The sequence below is a fragment of the Cyprinodon tularosa genome, unplaced genomic scaffold, assembly GCF_016077235.1.
Source record: "Cyprinodon tularosa strain WSP-4 unplaced genomic scaffold, ASM1607723v1 ctg431, whole genome shotgun sequence".
NCBI lineage: Eukaryota > Metazoa > Chordata > Actinopteri > Cyprinodontiformes > Cyprinodontidae > Cyprinodon > Cyprinodon tularosa.
The window spans coordinates 785,886-809,153 of record NW_024039154.1 but is presented as its reverse complement, the minus strand read 5'-3'; the positions used below and the strand labels follow the sequence as shown (position 1 = coordinate 809,153).

Below are 23,268 nucleotides of genomic sequence, written 5' to 3'. Positions count from 1 at the left end.
AATATTTGTGCACCACACAGTCCTAAAATAAAATTATTCATAAATAATTTTATATCATAAAATTACTTTTTCAGATTGCCTTGCAAATGTATGAAAGCATAAATCTTGTAAGCATTTTTGCCTCTTAAGATAAAACAGCCAGTAAGTTGTAGTCTTCTTATGAAGACAAGGTTCTTATCAGGAAACAAACACAGAGACATTTGTGAGTCAGCTTAAGTTTATTATCAGTATTAGATTATAATAATTAACAAAGAGTATATTAAAGGCCTGAATCCACTCTCTTTATCCACACCTGACAGGGAACCTATTTGGAAAGATTAAAGACTGTTATACTGCAACTCGGTGGCATAGTTTAGCCTGTTATCGCTGGGAGTTAACAGAGCACAGCTGAAATGTTTTAAAGCTGATGCATGCTAAGACTGAGATTACTGGGATCATGCTTTAGCAAACAAAACAGAGTATTATCTTGTACAAAGATTAGCTCAAAGCTATTATAGGTTAAAAATAACAGATGGGAAGTTGCAGAGGGCAGGAAATAGGAGTGCAACATTGCCATCTAACAAAACAAAACATCAAAAACATGTTTGTCATAGTTCTGTGTCCTTTTCCATTTCCCATTTGGTCTCACTATTAGGCTCTAAATTCCTTCTGACATTTTTTAGTAGAACTGACCTTTGGTCTTAGTCATAGTTTGGTCCATTGTTGTATCAGGATTATTAGACTGAACAGAGCCATTTTGCTGCTGGTCAGAAATATAACTCCCTATTGTATAATCTAAAACATTAGTGTTCTCTAGCCTGTGTGGGCTTGGCTTCTGATGGGCTGAAATATTGGATGACCGCTGTTGATAGGTAGGACTTCAAGGATCCCTTGCAGGATCGTGCTCCTTTTCTCTGTGTTGATCAGAGCCTTCATTGCTTTCTTTACAGCCTTCGTTTCCATCTTTCAGCCTGCTGTCAAACAGCTGGCACTGTCTCATTTGGCTTAATCTGGCTTGGAGCTCATTGAGGCGCTGTGATGTATAACACCTCTTCAACTCCAACAGGATCGTTCCATTTCGACTCAGACTTGGCATGTTTGTTGATGTCTCCCTCTGCAGATATAGATCATTCATATATATATATATATGCATACTAATGTCTGCTTCTATGTTATGCGTCAAGGCTGACTAGGAGCAAATTAACATAACCATGACAGAGGGATTTGTTTAAAAGATTGATACCATTCATGGCATTACAAGAAGGCAATATGCTTTTTATTTTTACAGGGTATAGCAAAATTGTTCACATTCCTTAAACCTTATCACAGTTTATTCTGTGACCTCCAATAATATCAGAATATTTTAAAGGCATTTTATGCTATAAAAAGTTGGGTGAATATAGAGTATAAGTGCAATGTGCATCTGTATTTAGCCTCTTTTACTCTGGTAGTCTTAAATAAAATCATTTGAAATTGTCTGATTTAATCTGAGAAGTTTAAAGCATGAGATTACAAACCATCATCCCAACGTTACATTATATTAGCTCATAAAGTGCTGATAGGTCATTAACGCTGGTGTAGTGCAAGAAAAAAATTTGTTTCAGAATTGAATCCCGACCCAAAGACCTTGGTAAGACGTAACACAAATAAACACCACAGATTGTGTTTAATTTGTTAAAGGGAAAAAAAAAAGAATATATATATATATATAAAACATTTCCTTTCACATTTCCAATTATGTGCTACTTAAGTTAAATTGAGAAATACTTAATTCCAAAGGGAATAAATAACTTATATATAACTTATACCTTTATAACTTAATAAAAAATACATTTAATGATTCAAAGATAACTATCACTCAAATACATTAGTTTGTTGTTGTAATGTCATCCACTGTTGTTAGTCTCAGGAATGTGAATATTTTTGCAAGTCCCTGTTTGTAATTAAAAGAAAATTTGTTACAAGATCCTTAAATTACATATACAATGAATAGATTAGAAATAATTCAGATGAAAGATAAATAATTTTGGGCTAGACACACCAAAAATCAATTAAAACAAATATTAATTCAAACAATTAATTCACTGAAAAGATACCATCTCTTCTCCAGCACTGCTCTCTGTATCCTTTAGTTTCAAGCTTATTTGAGCTCTCTCCTGCAGTTGCAGGCTTAATTGCAGGAAAGATTCACTAATACGGTCAATTTCTTCCTCTACACATGACATCTGAAGCAAAGGAAAATGGATTATGTATGTAAAGTATACAGGAAATCATGATTATTATCCTTGGTCATTTTCTTCTAATTGTTTATGACATGCAACTTTGTTACCTGCAGTGGTGTCCCATTTGGTGGTAATCCTGCAGAAATTAGACTACATGCTAATAAGTCAACATAAAAAAAAAAAAAAAAAAAAAATGCTTCATTAAATCTCTGTTGAAAGAATTAACAATTAATGCACAGAGCAGTATGGGGTTGCTTTCCAATAAAATAGTTCCTCTGTGTACTCCCACAGCACTCAATGGTAACATAGTGTACTCAGATGTTGATTCATTTGTTAAAAACAAAAGCTATTAAAGTCATTCAGGAAGTAGTAATTGACTTTCTCTCCATATGGACAATTGCTGAATGATGCTAATAGGTTAAAAGGGAAAAACAAATAAAACAACAAAGAGTCTGATAGTGCAGATGGATTTGTTAATTTGTTGATGATGTGCATTATTCTAATAGATTAATTGAACTTTATTGTTTTCTGAACAAAGGATACTAATCCAATAAATACCAGAACTGAACATGGATTGCATGCTCATGTTAAGATATAAAAATCGTTATCTTTTATTTTATTCTTTTTATTTATTTATTTAATTTTGTATGCCTTGTGTAGTGGTTCTTGAGTGGTTCATAAGTGTTAACCTAATGACCAAAATATCCAATTAATAAAATACATCATTAGTTTAACTATGTACTAATAATATATTGACTTGAACTGGCAGTGTTGATGCAAAATGTAATTGCTCAGATTTTAAACAGCAGAGCTAACTTCTCAGAGCTATTATCTGGTTAGTGGAAGCATCTTAATATATGACTTCCTGCCTTTTATGCTCTGTTTCCAATTTCTTGAAGAATTGAAGATTTTTAAAAGAGATACTCTTTGTCTACTATGACTTCCCCCTTCTTGTTAGAAAGCTAAAGAAACAGAAGGCAGACTGCAAACACTCTTTGTTGTACATTTTATACTATACTACATTGCCAGAAAAAGTTAAGAAAAATTTTACTAGTAATAGTCCTTATGCAAATTATAAAGGCATCTATACATTGAGAAAGAAATCTCTTTTTTTTTCTCCAAGTCCCCTAAAAGTATTTTATATGCATTTTTTTAATAACGTCCAAATTGGAAGAAAAGAGCAGGCTTATAAAATCATACATTGAGCACTAAAAGCTCCCATACCTGCATTTAAATCTGATCTTTGTTTGAGGTTGCAGACAAAATCCTCCAGTTTAAAATACTTGTATCTCTCTAATCTAAAACAAAAAAAAAAAGAGAAAAGTTATCATCAAATGAATATAATATCTTCTGCTGTAAGCTTTATTTTTCTCACCAACCTTCTAGCTAATTGGTACTCAGTGAAGCGCGCTTCAGAGGGAACTCTGATATTGAGAAATTGCTCCACTAATGCACTGTGCCGCCCATCTAATGCATCAAAATTAGGCTGAAAAAAGAAGCTATAAAAAGTTATCAGCCTACATTTCAAAGTCTGCAAGGATGATGAGTGAGTTTCATGTAGCTCTTAACACACCTCTGCTGAGCTCCATTTAAAGGAAAGGTTGAAAAGCTGAAGGCTTATAGTTGAAATGGCCTCATGTAGAGCTTGCAGAAACCTTTGGGGTTTGGATCCTGGATAACAACAATGAAAATTAATCATTCTGCTGCCGAAGAAGATTACATACTTTCTGCTCAAATATGATTGCACAGGCTATAATAGTATGCATGGCATTCAGGACTCTCTTGTACTTTTTTATTACCTACTGCTATGTGGGCCATGGACTGCAGAATGATAGCAATAAAGTGCCCCACATGCTGAAGCTTTGACTCTGACAGATAAAGGATTTGATTGGTTGGATCAAAATAGAAGTCCCCTGTGCAATGAGCCAAGAGATTCTCGTTATAGTGAGATGAGCAAAAGGGAACGGACTTTGCCAGTAAAAGAAGCACAGAGGGGAACATGGCGGAATCTGCAAGCAACTGCATCACATGGCAGCCAAACATGTAAACAGCTGAGTGGTGTGGAGACAGGCTATCCAGGGCAGTTGGAATTAGATTTCCATCGTGGTTCTCTTGGATATTAGGCTCCATTTCTGCCAAAAGAAAAAAAATGTATCAGAGTCTTATGTTTGGGATTATTTGACATTCCTTACCTTGCAAAAACAATCATCCCCCTTGGATTTTTCCCACCAATTTCTCATATTCAAACCCCTTTTCATTCAATAAGTTTAACTGTGCTAGGCTGACAAAAATAGTGCTTAATCCCCATACAGAAAAATAGTCTTGATGTTACTTTTTCTCCACATTTCTCCAAAAAAGACCAAGGAGATGGTGATCGACATCAGGAGAAGTCCCCCACCTCACTCCCACTAGTGAGAAAGGCCGCCTCTGTCCTAGGCTGCACTCTGGACTCAGTGGAGGAAGTGTGTGAGAGGTGGGTGCTGGTCAAGCTTATATCCATCATGGACAAAACCTTCAACCCTCTGCACCAGACTGTAGAGGAGCTGAGCAGCTCCTTTAGTGAAAGACTTAACTCCCTGTTTGTAAAAAAAAAAAGCGCTACTGCAGGTCATTAATTCCTGTTGCAACCTAACACTACAATGCAACACAACAATGGCAATAGCTTTTGCAATGTATAATGTGCAATCACTATTTATTACCCTGTGCAATAACGTGCTTCTTTATTCTTGATATCCAATGCAATAGCTATATATATAAATGTCCATCTATATAAATAACCATGTAAACACAAAAAAAAAGCAGTCAAACGTGGACGCACTGTATATATTGTATGTATCCCATCAACCTTTTTCTTCCTTTGGCACCTTCTGCTTCTCTATTTAAAGAAAATTTAAATGTCTCCACTGTGAGATCAATAAACTCAATCAATCACTTAATCAATCAATCAATCAAATAATCGGTTTAATATTTATTGGTGATCCTCTCTCCATTGACCCCTGAAAAATACAGTGTGGAGAATTTTTATCTAGCATAAGAAACTATATTCCTCGATTCAACCAACTCACAGAGCACTGATTGATCGTTGTGTATCACTGCAAACTTACCAAGGCATGGTTGACTACCTAATTAAACAGAGTGGGCAAGAAGAGAATGAATCAGGAAAGCAGAGAAGAGGCCAATGGTTACTCTAGAGTAGCTGAAGAATAGCGCATGTAAAATAAACTACTGTTAATGATGTAAACCAGAAATTCTGTCTGTATGGAAGAGTTGCAACAACAAAATGTTTAATGACAGAAAACATAAGACATTCTGTTTGCAGTTGCTGCAAGCTATGCAGGGATAGATATGAACATAAGTGCTCTGGTCAGATTTAATTGACACCTTTGGCCTAAGTGCAAAATGCAGGTTCGAAAAAATAATAACAGTGAGTAACCTTTAAGATCACCATAGTGTAGCAAGGTGGTAGCAGTATGCTTTTGCACAACAGAAACATGGAAGCTGGTCAAAGTTGAAGGGAAGATGGAAGAAGCTAAATCCAGCCCAATCTTTAAAGAAATTTTGTTAAAGGCTTGAAAGCCCTTAGAGAAGGGAATAGAAAATTAAATTATGCCCGGGCAAAAAACCCTTAACATCCCATCAGATCTTCAATGGAACAGTTAATCAAAGCATAATTATGTGTTACTAATGCCTTTCATGTAGAAATTTGCACCACCATCTTTAGGGAATTTGCAAAGAATTGCAAGAATCTGTATTCTGTAGATGTGAAAGGTAAGGGGAGATGCCTCCCCAAGAATTGGCATCTATAATTGCAGCAAAGGATGGTCTACAAACTAAAAACCTTTTTTATGTTTTGGAATTATGTACTCTTTTGTATCGGTTTACTGAATAGAATATTAATAACATGTGATGTTCAAGAGGTGACAATACTTTTGCAAGGCACTCTAAACTGTTTATTCTGAAGAAAAAGACAATGTTTTGTACTTGCGCCATTGCAGAGATTCTGATGTGACTCATCCTTGGTGAGCTGCTGTAAGGACTGCTGAATATCTTGCAGAGTTTTGAACAAAGGAGATATGGTTACCAATTTGGATAGATCGTCATCACTGAGACAAGGAGCTGTGGTCTGTTCACAGTCTATAGAACAGAGAAATATTTTTAGACACATACTAATACTTTGGAAAATAAAAACCTAAGAATGTAAAGATTTGTGTCTAACCTGTCTCATGAGAAGGAGATTCTCTTTTATTCATAGACACTGAGGAAAACTGGGGTCAAATAAAAGAGAAATACACCTTTATATTCTCAAAACTTGGTTTAAACAATTTATAAATGTTTCTAAATGTACCTGTGTAAAACACACATTGGTGTCTCCAGGATGCATATATCCAGCCTGAGCCTCACAATCTCTAGAACATGGTAAACCATGCAGATCCTGGTGTTGCCAAGATTCTCCCATCAGCTTGCATAAGAGACCATCAACTGATTTAAGAACAGCTCCCAGTAACGACACATATGCTTCAACTTGGGTGGTGGACATGCCCATTTGTAGGAAAATAAACAGATAACAAACATTTCATAAATTCAATGTATAAATTTAGCAAAATTTTTGTTAGTACATTTCACTAAACTGGTCAAAATGATTAGATAAGAATGATTTAGAGCATTAAATCTGAAGAAAAATAAATAAAAAACACACCTCTTAATATCACTAACACCCAATAAGTACCAAAGACAGACTTGCAAAACAGACCTCAGCACGATGCTGCCCATCTATGTTTGATAGGTTTTAAGCATACAGTATGTAACCTTAATGTTAAAGCCTAATCTTGACTCCTCTAAACATACCCCTTGTTACTGATGCAAACTGATTCTATAACTTTTTTTTTCAAAACACATTTAGTTAATCTAATTGGAAAACTATACATATTGGTTGAGCTGTTGGTGCTTATTTGAAACAGGGCCTCCTTCCTGGTTGGCACCTTGACAGTTCATTAAAATGTAAAACTTATATCACTGGGAAATGGTGGACAAACATCTTCCATGACCACCATGCTCTTAAAGAACAGAACTATAATTAGAGTCAGGAGTTAGGAAGTTAACCAATTTGGTTCTATTCAATCTTTTCTGATAGGACAAGAGCCAGGACTTTAGAATTTGGGGCCAAAAAATTTATCTTTAAATTGCTAAGACACATTAAATGAAGTTTGAGTTGAAGGATATTCCAAGTATTGATCCTGTAAGTATAATCTTGACTGTATGTGGATTAGATACAAGCCACAATGAATTCAAAATGTTTCTTCATGGTTTTTTGTTTTTTTTTTGTGTGTTAAAACCTTGTCTTAGAAAGAAAATGTTGAAATCAATCATTATAAGACCAATAAAAATGTTGCTAATGAGAGATTTAACTATGTGACTAGAGCTAGAATAGAAGAGAATAGAAAGTCCATTTATTGTCCCAAAATGGTGACTTGTATCTTATGTTGACCTAGTGGCCAGTTTAAATGATGCATTAGATGGAACAACAAATGAATATTACAAATTTAATTTGCCATTCATCAGATTAATTCTTATAGTTAGAAGACCAACTGTAATAGACAGGAATTTGATGATAATAGATTATATCTTTCGATCCAACTTTTATTATCTGTTAGATTTATGTCTTGATGTTTAATAATAATAAAAGCTCATCTTAAAAGATTCCCTCTAGGAGGTTTTCAGATAATATTAATATTTTTTTAGCCTGTAGTCACACGCAGACCACTCGATGAGCCATTACAGTAAAGCCGAAGAGTGTGCCATTATCGCTCACAACAGATGGTTGTGAATGCTGTCTTATGTGCTGTCTTAAGTGTTGTTCATATTTTTTGCAAGAAGAGTGCACATGTTTTAATGCAACAACCACTACTGCAGTATAAAGTGTCAGCAAACAATTTATTCTTCTCTGTTATCCATCAAGTATGAAATGTAATGACAAATTACATAGCGAAAAGATCATCTTTTTCTTCTTCTTTTGAAGTATAATAGAGATTTTAAAAAGCTGCACTAAAGTTGCACCAAGACATACAATATGTATCTTAATTGAATAAACCAACATAATGGGAATAATGAGTTTAATTGCTGGCTTCTCTATATGTGTCCCACTGCTTTTATAAATGCAAATTATGTCTCTCTTTGTTGATAAAGTAACATGTTTTTATTTTTTATTTTTATTAAAAGCTAGTACATATATTCTTACCTTGCTTGTCACTCTCTCCAATGTAAGTGTGCAACGGTCTGGCGTTCATCGCATTGTGGCCAAGCATCTCTTTAAGGGCACTTAGGTTTTTATAATCCATATTTTCAAAGACATCCTTAAATAATAATGCAGTTTGTTTTATTTTTTTTCTATATATCCTTAATGCTGACTAACCTATTTGAGTAAAAACACAAACAAGTGAATAAACCTTCAGTGATTCAGCCTGATTGCAGATACTCCTATAAAATTCCTGCATGTCTTTGCGATGTCTGGCCAGCTGGGCGGCGATGTGAAGGTTCTGGTCTTCTAGTTTGTCAAAAAGAGTCTTCACATTGAACTCCTCCAGATCAAAGCAGCCTGGCACGCTTCCTAAATGTGATAATTAAACGTCAGTCATCGAGAGATTATCTTCTTGGTGCATGGCTGCACTTTGAAGTAAAAACTTTCCTTAATTTGACCACATGTCATTTCACTGAGCTCCCTCTCTCCTTAAATAAATGATATCAGCAAAAGTCATTACAGTCCAATATTACGTATTATTTTCTCTACCGTGTGTCTAATTCAGAAATACGCTGTTAACTAGAAGCTGTCATGCAGAATGAACTCATAATAACCAGCCCATTTAAATATCCTATAAAGCTGAATGAATATTACTCACTAGCTGAGCAACATTAGGGCCAGTACTACTATCAGTCAACGAGCACACTACCAAACAATTACAAATGCAGTGAAAAATAAATAAGTTGGAAAAGTTATAGAAAAGTGTTTCTGAAGATGCTCTGTTTCTTAAAGAAATACAATTTAATTTACTTGGTCAACTCTTTCATTTTCTCCTTCTTTATCAAACACTATTCTGTATGTTAAATCTATTTAGTTTTGGAACAAAAAGTTGCAGAAAAATGAGACAAACAAAAATTTTACCTCCCTTCAATACTGCAGGCTCCTCGGCTTCTGCTCCCTCACCTACACCACGGCTACCAAGAACGCCACCTTGACTCTGGACTGTTATACTAAAACACATGAATAAAGGAAAGCAGCCTTTTTGAAAATAGCATGTTTAATATCTCTAAAAGACAATTCAGATGTTTTCAGCCATGTTTTGGAGTGATATATTGAAAGTCTTTATTTCTATTAATTTTAATAAATATGGCTTAGAGTTTATTAAAAAGAAAAGAAAGCATTTTATCATTTTCCAAGATAAAAAAAACAGCATATCAATAGGGAAAAGTGTAGTTCAGGTGTAGATATAAATAAAGCAAGAATTGAGTGAATTTACTGTTCAATACTATAGCTACAAATTACTTATTTATAGTCCCACATTTTTTTTTGCATTAATTTATTTAATATGTTTAAGTTTTCACTTATTGTAATCGTAATGCTTATGTCCTCAAGATTATGTACAACCCAAATTCAATCGAAGTGAAAATTACAACACTTATAAATATTAAAACATGTCTAACACCCTAATAATTTAATTAATTGTCTAAAAATAGTTCAATGATTAGGGTATTCCTCTTTCTTTACTGGCATAAAATATGTTGGATTTATAACCCCAAAGAGACAATATGAAGTATTGTTGAGCGGTAGATGAGACACTGGAATCAAGAAAAACACTAACTTTGCAAACTCATCAGCAAAAATAAATACTTGAAATATATCCCTGAGAGTAATAAATATACCCTTTTGAATTGAATTGTCATTGTATCACTGTGAATAATGTAAAGTCAAGTAAAACCCTATGCAAATGCTAAATAGTTTAGTCTTATTAAACCCTGTTAATCAATTTCCATTTTATACATTCAGAGAGCAAAGCAGAGACTTATTAGTATGGAACAAGGTAAGGGGAACTGTGATAAGTTTCCTCACACTAGGAAGGAAATCAGCCTGTCCAGAAGCAGTTAACACAAAGTAATCAGCTAAAGGGACTCATCAGTAATTGTGTTTGTTGGCAAAAAAAAAAGCTTATATCAAGCACTTTGTTCCCCCCAGCTGATCAAATAAGTCAACCTCCATAGGTTTCTAACCACCCTTTTGTTATGGATATAATCACATAATAAACTAGGATTAATATGTGAAATATCCGGTCTTAATCTATAATTAGGAACCAACACATTTTTTTTTTACTGAAATTTAAATGAAGCACAAACAAAAAAATTCTGCATTATTTCTTATTGATTAGCTGGAGGGGTAACAGCATGTCAATAGAAGTGGGCATTTGATGATAAGTCAAAAGAAAAATGGCTCCTTGAGATTAACTGCCCCCCAGCAAGCCATTTAGAAACTGGTTTACCACATGCAGGTCTATGTTTCTCATCTCACTATTGACAGTTAAAAAATATATTAAACTATAACTATATGATTCTAAACTACAAAATTGAAATCCTATATTATTGAGGTATGTTCTTCCATACACAGAAAAATAAATATATTTTTTCCCTCCAGTTTTAAGGTGAAACATAAGGCTTTAGTTGCAGTATACCTTTCTAAGTATGGCAACATTCATATATTATATATTCACATAGTTAAGAGAGTAAATTATTATAATTTTTTTAAGTATTACTTTTTTTTTACATTAACAAACCTTTCTCTGCTGCAAACACACTCGGCTGGGCAAAAGGGCTCTCCAAGGCTTCGCCACTTTGGTTTTATCTTCCAGTGGGGGGCGAACTTTGCGTTGCTGGGTCGTAGAACCAGCATGGTTGTGGTCAGGACTACAACTAGGACCAACAGAAGGCTCAGGATCCCTGCACACAGTTAGTGTTCATTTATAGGGAAATATGTTAGGTAAGCATACAAACCCCATTAATCATACTGAAGGGAATCTTGAAAACATATGAACAACTTGCCAGTAATGAGTCCCCAGTCAGGCAGAAGGTTTAGCTGGTGATGTTTTACAATCCCATATTTGACCAAGTGTGCTGGAGTCATAGGTTGAAACGTAGCTGCCCTGGTGTCACATTCTGTCCCTTCCTCACTGACCACCACAACCATGCTCCATTGAGGGACAACACTGTCCACAAACACATACTTTCCCGCTTCTGAAAAAACATGGGCAAACCTGAGGAGAGCCCCAGAAAGGAGATAAGATTTTAATTTAGATTACATTTTGTTATATTTCGTGTGGAGTCAACATTACATTGAGGAGTTAAAATGTGTTTGCTTCATCAGGATCTGCAGATGTCTGAAGGCTCCAAAGTCCCAGCTTGGGTTACTGTTGAACAGGTGGTCCTTATGGTACACTGGGAAGTGGCTGAGACGGCGGTCTACAGATAAAAAAAGTTAGAATAACAGGAACATAGCTAAAATAAAAAACAAATGAATGCCACTATGATGCCAAATGGATAAAAGCAAAATACCAGTATGGTTGATGGTTAGATGAAAAATTAGCATGTCACCAGAGGAAAGGCAGGATATGGGATTTTGGATTCGAGGTAGGGCATCAGCATTATTCTCATCATAATCCTCTTCAGTGTCTCTCCTTTTTCTAGATCTTGCATTTAAGATAGAATCTGGTTCTGAGAAGAGATACTTGATGAATTTTGGAAGTTCAACATATTTATCATTATGAGATAAATAAGAAGAGTTGAGTGTAGGCTTTGGAAGAAAAATACAGATCCTTTCAAAGGTCATCCATTATGAACATAAATAGGCTTTTTATTTAAATATTCAAACAACTCTTTTTCCAGAGTGGAATAATTATGAATCAAAAACTTCTATGATTTGTTAGGACAGGATCCGGTTGCAGAAGTTTGCATTACAGCATTTGTTATATAAGTAGATGCTTTAATATTTTCATAGGTTCCTGATATAATGGAGTAAAAAGCCCTTTTGCAAACTCTGTTACATCCCTTTTTTTTTGACTGATATATATATATATATATTTTCTTTTAAATGGCTTGGCTTTAAGCATTGATTAGAGATTTTCTTAATGAGTCAGAAAATCCATCCTTGAGGCTTATCAGCCTGCTTTAGCCTTTATAAAAACTCTGTGTCTAGGATAACAATCCTCTAACCAAAATAAAAAAAGGAATTAAGCAAGACAAAAAAATAACTACATCGACACACTGAAGAGAATGGCTAAAGTTGATAAAGATTTCATATTTCATAAAGCTTTCTACCAGCTTTTTCTAACAGTTTTACTGTACATTGCATAAATAAAATTGCATAAAATGAAGGAATGGTACACATGAAAAAGAGCTGTTAAATTATTTGTGTTAACTTCAGATGTACAGCTAGATCCTTAAGATTTGGATACAAAGGTTTTGATCCACCAGGATTTAATTCCACCAGGATTTGATTCCAAACATACCTCAAAGTGCTTTGTAAGGGATCGAGCAGCCTAAGATTATTCCATTGTATACTTTGATCTATCCATCTACAGTAGAATGCCTTTCGGGAGAACGAATGGTGGGTCATTTATCTGCATCTTACTTAAAATGAGCTTAGGAGGATGGGCCTCCAGGTGCCTAGAAACATCAAGACTCCAACTAAAGGTTGCTCCAATGCAAGCCGTCAGAACTCACAAAGACTCCTGCATAGGGGATGTAACAGAAAAAATGAGCCAACCTGGTTGCTTCCAATTTAAGCTTTTGTTTGTCATTACCATGACGAAGATGACGAAACAGTTGCACATGCAAATAATTTAGATTTCAATTAATTAAGAAACATTATAAAAATGTTATTTACATAAAACATATCAAAGCTCAGATATGATAAGTATTTTGATAAACTCTTTTGAGCAGGAGTTGTTACTTCAAAAATAGTTTCAATTCCACCTCCCTTATGAGAAAATTGGTAGTGATGCCAAAAAAGGAAAGTCGAAGAAAATCTGAAGGAAGCTATTGGAGGTGTGGAAGTAAAAACATGCTATTTAACAGTTGTTTAGGCTAGGTTTATTTTAACAAGGACACTTCACTTTTCTTCCTACAAAAGAATGAAACCATTTAAAATGCAGTGAGATATTAAAAGAATGCTTTACACTATAGGAGTGTTTTACATATGCTTAACTGTAAGGAAATCATTTGCTGAAGTCTGATTGACTGGCAGAGGGTTTGTATGAAGGAACATAAATCAACTGTGGCTTTGCATGTGTAAGCTTAGTTAAAAAACTCTGCATAAAAAGCCATGAGTTAATATGACACTGTGACCATGAATTTCATAATACTGTTCCACTATTGTAAAATTTTACTTTCAATAAAACTATAGGATGTTGGTGTTTGTGTTATATTTTACATCTCATAAAAATTAGGAAAAATACTTAACTAAAGAATACGCCAGAACACTGCAGAACTGCATGAGGACAATTGCCATTTAACCTTTAATCTAACCTTTAACTGTAAGCAAAAACATTGACAAACTCTGCTGACGCTGACTGGTAGAGTTATTAAATTTACATCCAGAATTATGAGTAGGTATATTAATATACTCACTCTGTATAATAAATGTGACTCTAACAATACAGTCCAGTTTATCCATATATTGATTTTAATTTTTTTTTTAAATAACAGAAACTCCTTTCCTTTTTTGTTAGCAGCGTTTCGGGAAGGAACTTTCCTAAAATTATTACAGTTTTGCCAATGATAGGTGAATCTAAGCATCCCACTGATCCAATACTCACCTGAAAGGAAAAGATTAACAATGTCTCCATTAAGTGGAATCCAACCAAAGACACCTTCAGATGTAAACTGCATCAAATGTACTTTTCCAGATGTCTGTGCATGGATATCTGGGCCTAAAACATTTGTCACTGTCTGAAAATAGAGGAAAGAAACTGATAAACCAATGGCACTGCAACAATCTGCCATACTTTTCTTGAACAGAAATAATGTTGTAAACATTTTTGTTTTAACAAATAAAAATCACTAAATCATTTAATTTTTAAAACCTTTTTAAATTCCATTTCTAAAACAATGTTGCACTATAATGCATTGTTCTATATTGATATAAAAACGATATTCCTCATTTTGTGAAGGTTAGTACAAAAATTGACCATAGCCCATTGCCATTTCGTTTTGTTAGTTCCCCCAGAATGTAGTAGAAAAAAATAGATTACTGTTTACGTTTTTATAATTGAAGATAAGAAGGGAGAGCAGGAAGAACATAAGTAATTTCCATAATTAAGTAGAAGAACTAACTACTATGTGTTACTATGGCAACTCAGTGCCAACTTATTCTTGTCTTTATCTGTGGATTATTGATGGGTTTGTTTTTTTTTGTTTGGTATATCCTTTTTTTCCCTCTGTCTTTGTTTTTTCCCTGACTACTTTATGCATTTGGATCCACAAACTTATTTGTGTGCTTAGTAAACATTTTTAATAAGACTCTATATTTATTTCTAAATTGAACTAATTTTACCTTACCAAAATACGTGCATATTCATACTGACTGAGGTATCAATCACACACTCAGACTTAGAAACTATTTTGTGTAGTAAATAAACAAATTGTGTTGTTTTTGTCAGAACAAATGCTTATTAACTGGAAATGCAATGCAGCTGGAGCAATTTTCCATCTATTCTGTTAAGAGTCTGGAAAGTTTATTTAGGTAATAATAATACAGTCTGAGCTCCATATTTATAATCCTGGTAGTCCATTGTGTCTGTTTTATTCACATCTAGCAGTTTTCACATCTGCACATGCAACAGTTTGCAAATGGTAAATAACTGATTATGATGGGATAATCCGCTGTGATTTAAATCTGCAGCTGATCATCATTCTGTCATTGACTCTATCAGCTTCCTCTCACCATTTTCCAGACTCTGTTGTTTTGTTCTCTAAGGCTCATATGCAAGTCTCCATCCGGCATGAGCTTGGCAGACAGCTGAGGAAGCCTGAAAAGGCAGGAGGTATTGCAAATCTCCTCTGCAGACACATATCGCTCACACAGACAACTGGGACACCAGGAGAGGGGATAGGAGACAAGGCATATCAGACATACTGAGCTAAAAAATACAGTCGAGGTCTCTACGCTGAGATAAGTTTTGAACGGCAATTTACATCGGTAATGTATCAGGGAAAAATAAATAAATAATGAGACTAACATGCCCATCTCTACATCCAGAGTGCCTCCATGTAATCCACAGGTTATATTACAGGAGTGGAGGGATGGTGAGACACACCCCCTGGAGGCTGCTAATCGTACTTCTCCTGTACTACATCGTCTGTTCACCTAGGAAACACAAAACCAAAAGACGCTAACATCAGAGCAGTCTTCAAACACAATGATGTTGCTGATTGTTGCATCACTGCCACCTTTAGATATGCACCAGCCAACCTTTAGACACCAAAAAAATCAGTTTTGATGCAAGTATTCAGGTCAAAAAAATATTCTTTAAACCTTTTCTTCACTGACCTCAGGCTGGCAGTCCAATTTACTGTCAGAAGTAGAACTTTTAAAGTCCAGCTCATTGTAGTAGATAAAACCAGTTCTGCATAAACAGGACCCATCAGAATACTGGAAGGCTCGATTCTTCCCAGTGCAGGTACATGAGGAAGACCCTGCAATCATTATTTTGCAATACATAAAGTTGTTTTGGAAAAACAATAACTACTTATTAGTTTTGACTTGTTACTCAAAATTTCATCATGTCATGGTTTTTCCTTTTATTACCTGTCAACAAATTGATTTTATGTCTGTGTTTAGGAAATTAATGTTTAACTTATATTGTGTTGGGCTTCCTTTTGTGTTGGTTCTTTTTCTGTATTATTCCGTGGAAAGGTTGGCTCTGCTCTAGAATTTAACCTCTGGGCAGAGGGCCTCCCTTATAGCGTGATGGCTCATTAAGCATGCCAGCTAGTTGTCTGTTTTTATCTTGTTTAAAGAAATTTAAGATCAAAAATAAGAGAAGGAAGAACAATTTATGATATAATGATCAATAGTTCTGTAATTTCACAGAGATTCCTGCAGTAGTTAACTATGAAATATAAACAATTTACCTTTATAGTTTAACCCTCTAAACACTGAATTATAACTTTTTCATTCCCTGAACCTTAAATGATAAAACTTGATATTTAAGGAATAAGGTTTATACTTAACAACCAGTTTTTATTTTATTTTATGTATTTTGTATTTGTGGTATCTAACCAGGTAATGAGGTGGATGAACTGCCACATGGAAAGCAGGCCCTCTGAGCAGGCAGGTGATTGAAGGTGTTGGCAGGACAAGGGTGACAGTCGTCCGTGTCCTCTGCATGAGTCAGGTTACCAAAAGTGCCAGGTGGGCAGGGCTTTGGCTGGGTGTATCCTTTTCCACAGAAATATCCACGAGGGCAGGGATTGCTGTTATAATTTTCTGTGCCTTGTTAAAGTTGCACAACAAAAAATAGATAAATATTGTAAATTTAAAGGGCAATATGGAATTAGTTTTCTCAGTACCTTGGGGGCAGTAGTATCCCTGTGGACATGGAGCGCACTGCAGACTTGTGGAAAGGTATGGACGATAAGTTCCACCTCCACACAAGCTACAGCTATTGTTTGGTCCTCTGAGGCCGCTGGTACTGACAGGCATGGATCCTCCAGGACAGGATTTCATTGTAGAGCTGTTGGCAGGGCAATAGTAGGGAAATGGGCATCTGTGGAGTTATGGAACAGGGTTATTTACAAAATGTGCAGAATCTGCTATAAAGATCACATTTCAATAGGCAAAGCTTCTTCTTAATAAAACGTCACATAATGCATTTGGATCTAACTACACTCTTCAGCTTGTTACTCACTTTTGTTTAGGGTTGTCATATGAATATGATCCCTCAGGGCAAATATAACCTTCTGGACATATCTGAGGCTCAGCAGTCTGAGGTCCACAGTACGAGCCAGCTCTGCATAACATCTCTGAAACCGCTCCTGTGGTAGAGTCAAATACTCTCCACATGCACATCTGGATGTGGTTGGAAATTAAATATTCAAAAAGATACCTACCGATGGGGCACTGATATGAGGCCCTGCAGGGGGTTCCTTCCAGGTTGGGCTTTCCTGTAATGTGAGGGTCAGGGCAGAAGGTTCCCCCTGCACAGGGTTCACACTGGTTGGGTGTAGCAGCTCCAGGAAACAGTCTCCTGGTCCCTGCTGGGCAGAAGATGGGTGGTCCAGTCCCACTGCACCAGAAGCCAGGTGGACAGGGACTGCTGGTATACTCTGTGAGTCCTAGAAAATCCCAAAGCTTTTTTTATTTAATATTTTACTCACATTAAACCAATTAAGCAATCAAAGCAGAAAAAACTGTGTTTTTAAACTGCTTAAGGGAACTAAATGATCTTCAGTGATTTTTATCAGTGATATTTAGTTATATTGTTAACAGTTTAATTTTCCAATTCCAACTAATGAAGTAACACATAAATTGTCATAGATAAGCATTTACCCTGTCACAAATTTCTTCTTCTCTTTTTTCTTTTTTTCTTGATTTTTGTCATACACCTAACATTTATAAGAGAAATATGCAAAACTATGGCTAATGTTATATTTGGCTCTTTGATTTCCTTCTGGAATCAACAAACTTGATTTGAGAGAAGGACTCCTAAAACATTTGACTGACCGGTAAATTTGAAACAATGAAGAAAAAAAATCTATTTAGGTTAAACTCCTGAAGGTAAAAATAAATCTGCAGCATCATCATCCTCACAGATTCAGCAGCACTTCAAATGAAGTGATGAATGCCTCAGGGTTCAGACTAAAAAATATGATTGTATCAAGCCTGAAGTTCTTTACTGTAGTTGATGTTATTTAAAACGGAGGTCTTTTCAAATCAGAAGAGGAATAGGGAGGGAAACTATCTGCTGAGCATTATTCATTAGCTGGAATTACAATAGGGCTCAATTTCAAGCCTGGAGCTTTTTAAAAAGGGATTAGGAAGTACTTTTTCTTTGGAACTCCACAACTCAATTATTTCTCTGTGGCCTCAAGTGACCAGTTTTAAATTCAGAGCTTTTCCTCACATTGTATTCTTTAACTCTTAATCAAGGAAGTGGCACAGAAAAAAATTTATAGGTAGCACATGAATACAAATGATAATTTGCTCTGAATTTATTTAAACTATAAAAGTTACAATTTAAGCCCACTGGAGTAGGGCTTCAATTCAAAGTGGGTTTTATGCATTATTACAATTTAAAAAAGAAGGGGGGTGTATAAGTAAGGTAAAATATCAAAGCCATTCATATAAAAACCATGGCTTTGATTTAAACTTTTAATAAATTATCTGTTGGAAAGCTTTTTTATAGCACCTGTTCTATTGCAGTGTGAACCTTGAGGACAGGGGCGGCAATCACCCTTGCTTCCCGCTCCTGGGGAAGCTCGAAAAGTGAACATAGGACATGGCCGGGGTCCAGTACCACCACTGAAGTCAATTCCAGGCAGACCATCACAGTAATGACCAGCTGGACACAGATGAAGTACTGGGTCTCCTGCGATCAAAGAAACCCTGGACATTAGTGATTTTTTTAAAAAGACTTTAATTATTTTTTTTCCGCTTTAATTGCTCTAATATCCGTTACAATTAGTCTGTACAATTCTTGTAACTTAACAAATTCCACTGAAAGGTACACAATTATTGCTGTGGATGAAACAAAAGCAAAAAAGTTGCACACCTGTGTTGGGCAGTGTATTCAGCCTCCATTAATCTCACACCCCTAAATTAGGTGCAATCAATTGTCTTCAGATGTCAAAGAAAATGGTCCACCTGTGTGTTATTTTATAGCCTATCATTAAAGATGGAGAAGTACTGTAAATGTCTAAACAGTTTGATAGAGACCATTAGTAAACAAATAGCACCATTAAGACTCAGAAACACAGCAGACATGTCTGGTATAAAGTTGTGGTCAGGTTAAAGCATATGTTGAGGATCAAATCTCAATCATATAAGCAGTCCACCTGGCGCCACATCGACAGCGTGTGCTTAAGCAGCCAATTCAAAGCCCATGGTCTCTTTAGTCAGAATAGCTCAGTCAAAATTTCCTGAATTCAATAAATATGCTTGAAAAACTGTGCAAAGAAGAATAATCAGCTACTACTTGTTCTTGTTTGTGACAAACATTTTAGACATATTTAAAATGACTTGAGGCTACACAGCTGTAACACAATGCAGTGAGGCTAAATATAAATGCACATTACAGTTTTCCAATCAAATTTCTTAGAGGAATCAGAAAAGCATGTATTCTTTTTTATTCACTTTAAATAAATGCACTTCCAGCTATAAGATGACCACATTAAACCCCAAGTGCCCCAGTGTTATATAATTTGCAGTTGTAATCTAAAAAAGTTGAAGTATGAATCTGTGTGAGCACCCACCAGCTTTGCACCAATACTCTGGTGGGCAGGGTGAACAGTCCTTTAGACTCATCGCCCCAGAGGAACTGCTGACTGTGTTTGCAGGACATGGATGAGCTTGTTCTGTACCTTGAGGACAATAAAAGCCTAAAAAGAAAAAATAGTTTTCAGACAAACAATACATAAATGATTCGAATTACGAATAAACATTTTTAAGAACCAAAAGGATCTTAACAGATTACAGTTCTATATATTGTTTCTGCTGGTGTTTAAAAAAAAAATATGCTTAGTACCTGGTGGACACAGGCCTGCACACTGCACGCCCCACTCACAGTGGGTCGTGTTATACGTTGATCCCTGAGGGGTGAAATCTACACTTCCAGAAATGCATAAATATCCTGCAGCACAATCACCCTGGATCTTACCAGCCCTGTGAAAACAGAATTTGTTAAAAATATGAAACTGTGGCAGCCAGTAAAATTTGTGTTTGGATTATATAGAAAAGTAACATTTTATTTTTGCACTGTATCATTTAATCAGGTATAACAACAATGCATAATTAGGACATTTATTTATTCATTTAAACTTCTCCATATGATATGGCAGGTATCTTAAACTTTTTGATTTTACATGACTAAAAATCAAAATGGGGGTTTCGTACTTGCCTTCAAGCAAGTGTGCAAGTGTGCAAGTGTGCATGGGTTGTGCCAGATGGTGTGAGCACATTAAAGTTCTACAGGTGCTGGTCATAAAATTAGAATATCATGAAAAAGTTGATTGATTTCAGTAATTCCATTTAAAAAGTGAAACTTGTATATTATATTCATACATTACATACAAACTCATATATTTCAGATGTTTATTTTGTTTAATTTTGATGATTACAAATGACAACAAATGAAAATCTCAAATTCATCATATCAGAAAATTAGAATATTGTGAAAAGGTTCAAAATTGATGGCCCCTGGTGCCACACTCTAATCAGCTAATTAACTCAAACCACCTGCAAAAGCCTTTAAATGGTCTTTCAGTCTAGTTCTATAGGCTACACAATCATGGGGAAGACTGCTGACTTGACAGTTGTCCAAAAGACGACCATCGACACCTTGCACAAGGAGGGCAAGAAACAAAAGGTCATCGCTAAAGAGGCTGGCTGTTCACAGAGCTCAGTGTCCAAGCACATTAATAGAGAGGCGAAGGGAAGGAAAAGATGTGGTCGAAAAAAGTGTACAAGCAAGAGAGATAACCGCACCCTGGAGAGGATTGTGAAACAAAACCCCTTCAAAAATGTGGGGGAGATTCACAAAGAGTGGACTGCAGCTGGAGTGAGTGCTTCAAGAACCACCACACACAGACGTATGAAAGACATGGGTTTCTGCTGTCGCATTCCTTGTGTCAAGCCACTCTTGAACCACAGACAGCGTCAGAAGCGTCTTGCCTGGGCTAAAGAGAAACAGGACTGGACTGCTGGTGAGTGGTCCAAAGTCATGTTCTCTGATGAAAGTAAATTTTGCATTTCCTTTGGAAATCAAGGTCCCAGAGTCTGGAGGAAAAGAAGAGAGGCACTTCATCCACGTTGCTTGAAGTCCAGTGTAAAGTTTCCACAGTCAGTGATGGTTTGGGGTGCCATGTCATCTGCTGGTGTTGGTCCATTGTGTTTTCTGAGGTCCAGGGTCAACGCAGCCACATACCAGGAAGTTTTAGAGCACTTCATGCTTCCTGCAGCTGACCAACTTTTTGGAGATGCAGATTTCATTTTCCAACAGGACTTGGCACCTGCACACAGTGCCAAAGCTACCAGTACCTGGTTGAAGGACCATGGTATCCCTGTTCTTAATTGGCCAGCAAACTCTCCTGACCTTAACCCCATAGAAAATCTATGGGGTATTGTGAAGAAGAAGATGCAATACACCAGACCCAACAATTCAGAAGAGCTAAAAGCCACTATTAGAGCAACCTGGGCTATCATAACACCTGAGCAGTGCCACAGACTGATCGACTCCATGCCACGCCGCATTGCTGCAGTAATACAGGCCAAAGGAGGCCCAACTAAATACTGAGTGCTGTACATGCTCATACTTTTCATGTTCATACTTTTCAGTTGGCCAACATTTCTATAAATCCTTTGTTTTTATTGGTCTTCAGTAATATTCTAATTTTCTGATATGATGAATTTGAGATTTTCATTTGTTGTCATTTGTAATCATCAAAATTAAACAAAATAAACATCTGAAATATATGAGTTTGTATGTAATGTATGAATATAATATACAAGTTTCACTTTTTAAATGGAATTACTGAAATCAATCTACTTTTTCATGATATTCTAATTTTATGACCAGCACCTGTATATATACATGACAGAAAGACATGTGCAAAGCTAGTTCTTACATACAAGCACCAGCTGTTGGATCATTCTAGAGTACCTGCAGTACCTCCCTGGAGGGCAGGGCAAACACTCCTTCTCTTCCTGCAACCCACTCTGGTTTGAATGGGTGTATGTCCCATCAGGGCAGGGGTGGGGAACCATGGTCCCTAAAGAAAAAAGTAACAGAGGAAAATAACAAAAACTATCACTCAAATTTCAAACTTTTTAGAGCTTACCTGCAGGGCAAAATGAGTGTGGAGGGCAGGGCCAGGGGTCGCCCACTATGGCTTCTTCACAGAAGAATCCAGGGCGGCATGGGATGCAGTTCTCTGAGCCCGGGTTTGGTTGGTATTCTCCGGTTGGACATGGCAAGGCCATTGCAGATCCTTCAGGACAGAAGTGACCCTAAGATGGAAATGAGAATAAAAGAGATATCAGACGGGAGTCAACTAATCTGTCAGGACATTATTAATTAACGATGCTGCATAGGGAAATTTTGAAAAACAGAGAAAAGTGAAAAAAAATGAAAAAAGGAAAAGAAGAAGTGTACACAAATAAACATACCTTAGGACAAAGAAAGGCATATGGAGTGGTTGAGGAGAAGTCAAATGGACAGTAAAAACCAGCAGAGCATGGGCCACTAGGACTAGCCAGGCCCTCAGAAGAGCAATAGTGGCCAGCAGGACAGGCAATGCAGCTTTCCATGGAAACACCTCCTACAGTCAGAACAAAATCCTTGATGTACTGCACATATTGGTTCAAAACAGATGTCATCAGCTCTCCCAGAGCTTTTTTTAACAGGCTGATAGTGATTTCATCAGGTTTGTCGTGTTAAGGCAATACAGAGAAGAACAGAGAAATGTGTTATCTCTCTCCCATGGCTGCAAGAACAGAAACGGCTATCTTTAATGGTTTTGAAGATGTTGCAATTTATTTTTCACCCTTAATCTGAGGAGACCTCTCAATAAGTGAACATATGCAGATCTTCCAGACTTACTGTGGACGTCCATACTACCTATTGTTTTGTGGCTCTCCATGCTTTGCCTGTAACTAAACATGTTTAATGATCCCTGACCTCCTGATGTTAAAGTTGGTTAAATATAAAACATACCTTTCCTCAAAAAGTTTTATCAATCTACATGTAGACATATGTAAATCCATGTATCAATGTTCTCTGTCAATAGGAAGGTATTGGACTATCAAATGAAATAC

The 23,268-nt window shown here is 36.0% G+C and overlaps 1 protein-coding gene across 1 annotated transcript in view; it reads right to left on the bottom strand.

The window, feature by feature from the left end:
• Positions 1–208: 208 nt before the first annotated feature.
• Positions 209–23,268, bottom strand: part of LOC119792815 — a 94,003-nt gene continuing 70,943 nt past the window's right edge. The window contains exons 73-103 of the mRNA XM_038299623.1: positions 22,621–22,772; positions 22,293–22,461; positions 22,115–22,223; positions 19,982–20,118; positions 19,710–19,835; positions 18,647–18,826; positions 17,349–17,573; positions 17,147–17,273; positions 16,809–17,005; positions 16,519–16,731; positions 15,787–15,932; positions 15,476–15,603; positions 15,181–15,325; positions 14,054–14,186; positions 11,793–11,951; positions 11,573–11,699; positions 11,283–11,494; positions 11,018–11,180; positions 9,358–9,446; positions 8,645–8,805; positions 8,437–8,551; positions 6,547–6,722; positions 6,418–6,466; positions 6,183–6,335; positions 4,001–4,333; positions 3,775–3,872; positions 3,581–3,687; positions 3,426–3,499; positions 2,309–2,337; positions 2,076–2,204; positions 209–1,093 (exon numbers count right to left, since the gene is read on the bottom strand). Of these exons, the coding sequence (XP_038155551.1) occupies positions 860–1,093; positions 2,076–2,204; positions 2,309–2,337; positions 3,426–3,499; positions 3,581–3,687; positions 3,775–3,872; positions 4,001–4,333; positions 6,183–6,335; positions 6,418–6,466; positions 6,547–6,722; positions 8,437–8,551; positions 8,645–8,805; positions 9,358–9,446; positions 11,018–11,180; positions 11,283–11,494; positions 11,573–11,699; positions 11,793–11,951; positions 14,054–14,186; positions 15,181–15,325; positions 15,476–15,603; positions 15,787–15,932; positions 16,519–16,731; positions 16,809–17,005; positions 17,147–17,273; positions 17,349–17,573; positions 18,647–18,826; positions 19,710–19,835; positions 19,982–20,118; positions 22,115–22,223; positions 22,293–22,461; positions 22,621–22,772 (4,595 nt within the window). The 3' untranslated portion in view covers positions 209–859. The remainder of the gene's footprint in view (positions 1,094–2,075; positions 2,205–2,308; positions 2,338–3,425; positions 3,500–3,580; positions 3,688–3,774; positions 3,873–4,000; positions 4,334–6,182; positions 6,336–6,417; positions 6,467–6,546; positions 6,723–8,436; positions 8,552–8,644; positions 8,806–9,357; positions 9,447–11,017; positions 11,181–11,282; positions 11,495–11,572; positions 11,700–11,792; positions 11,952–14,053; positions 14,187–15,180; positions 15,326–15,475; positions 15,604–15,786; positions 15,933–16,518; positions 16,732–16,808; positions 17,006–17,146; positions 17,274–17,348; positions 17,574–18,646; positions 18,827–19,709; positions 19,836–19,981; positions 20,119–22,114; positions 22,224–22,292; positions 22,462–22,620; positions 22,773–23,268) is intronic.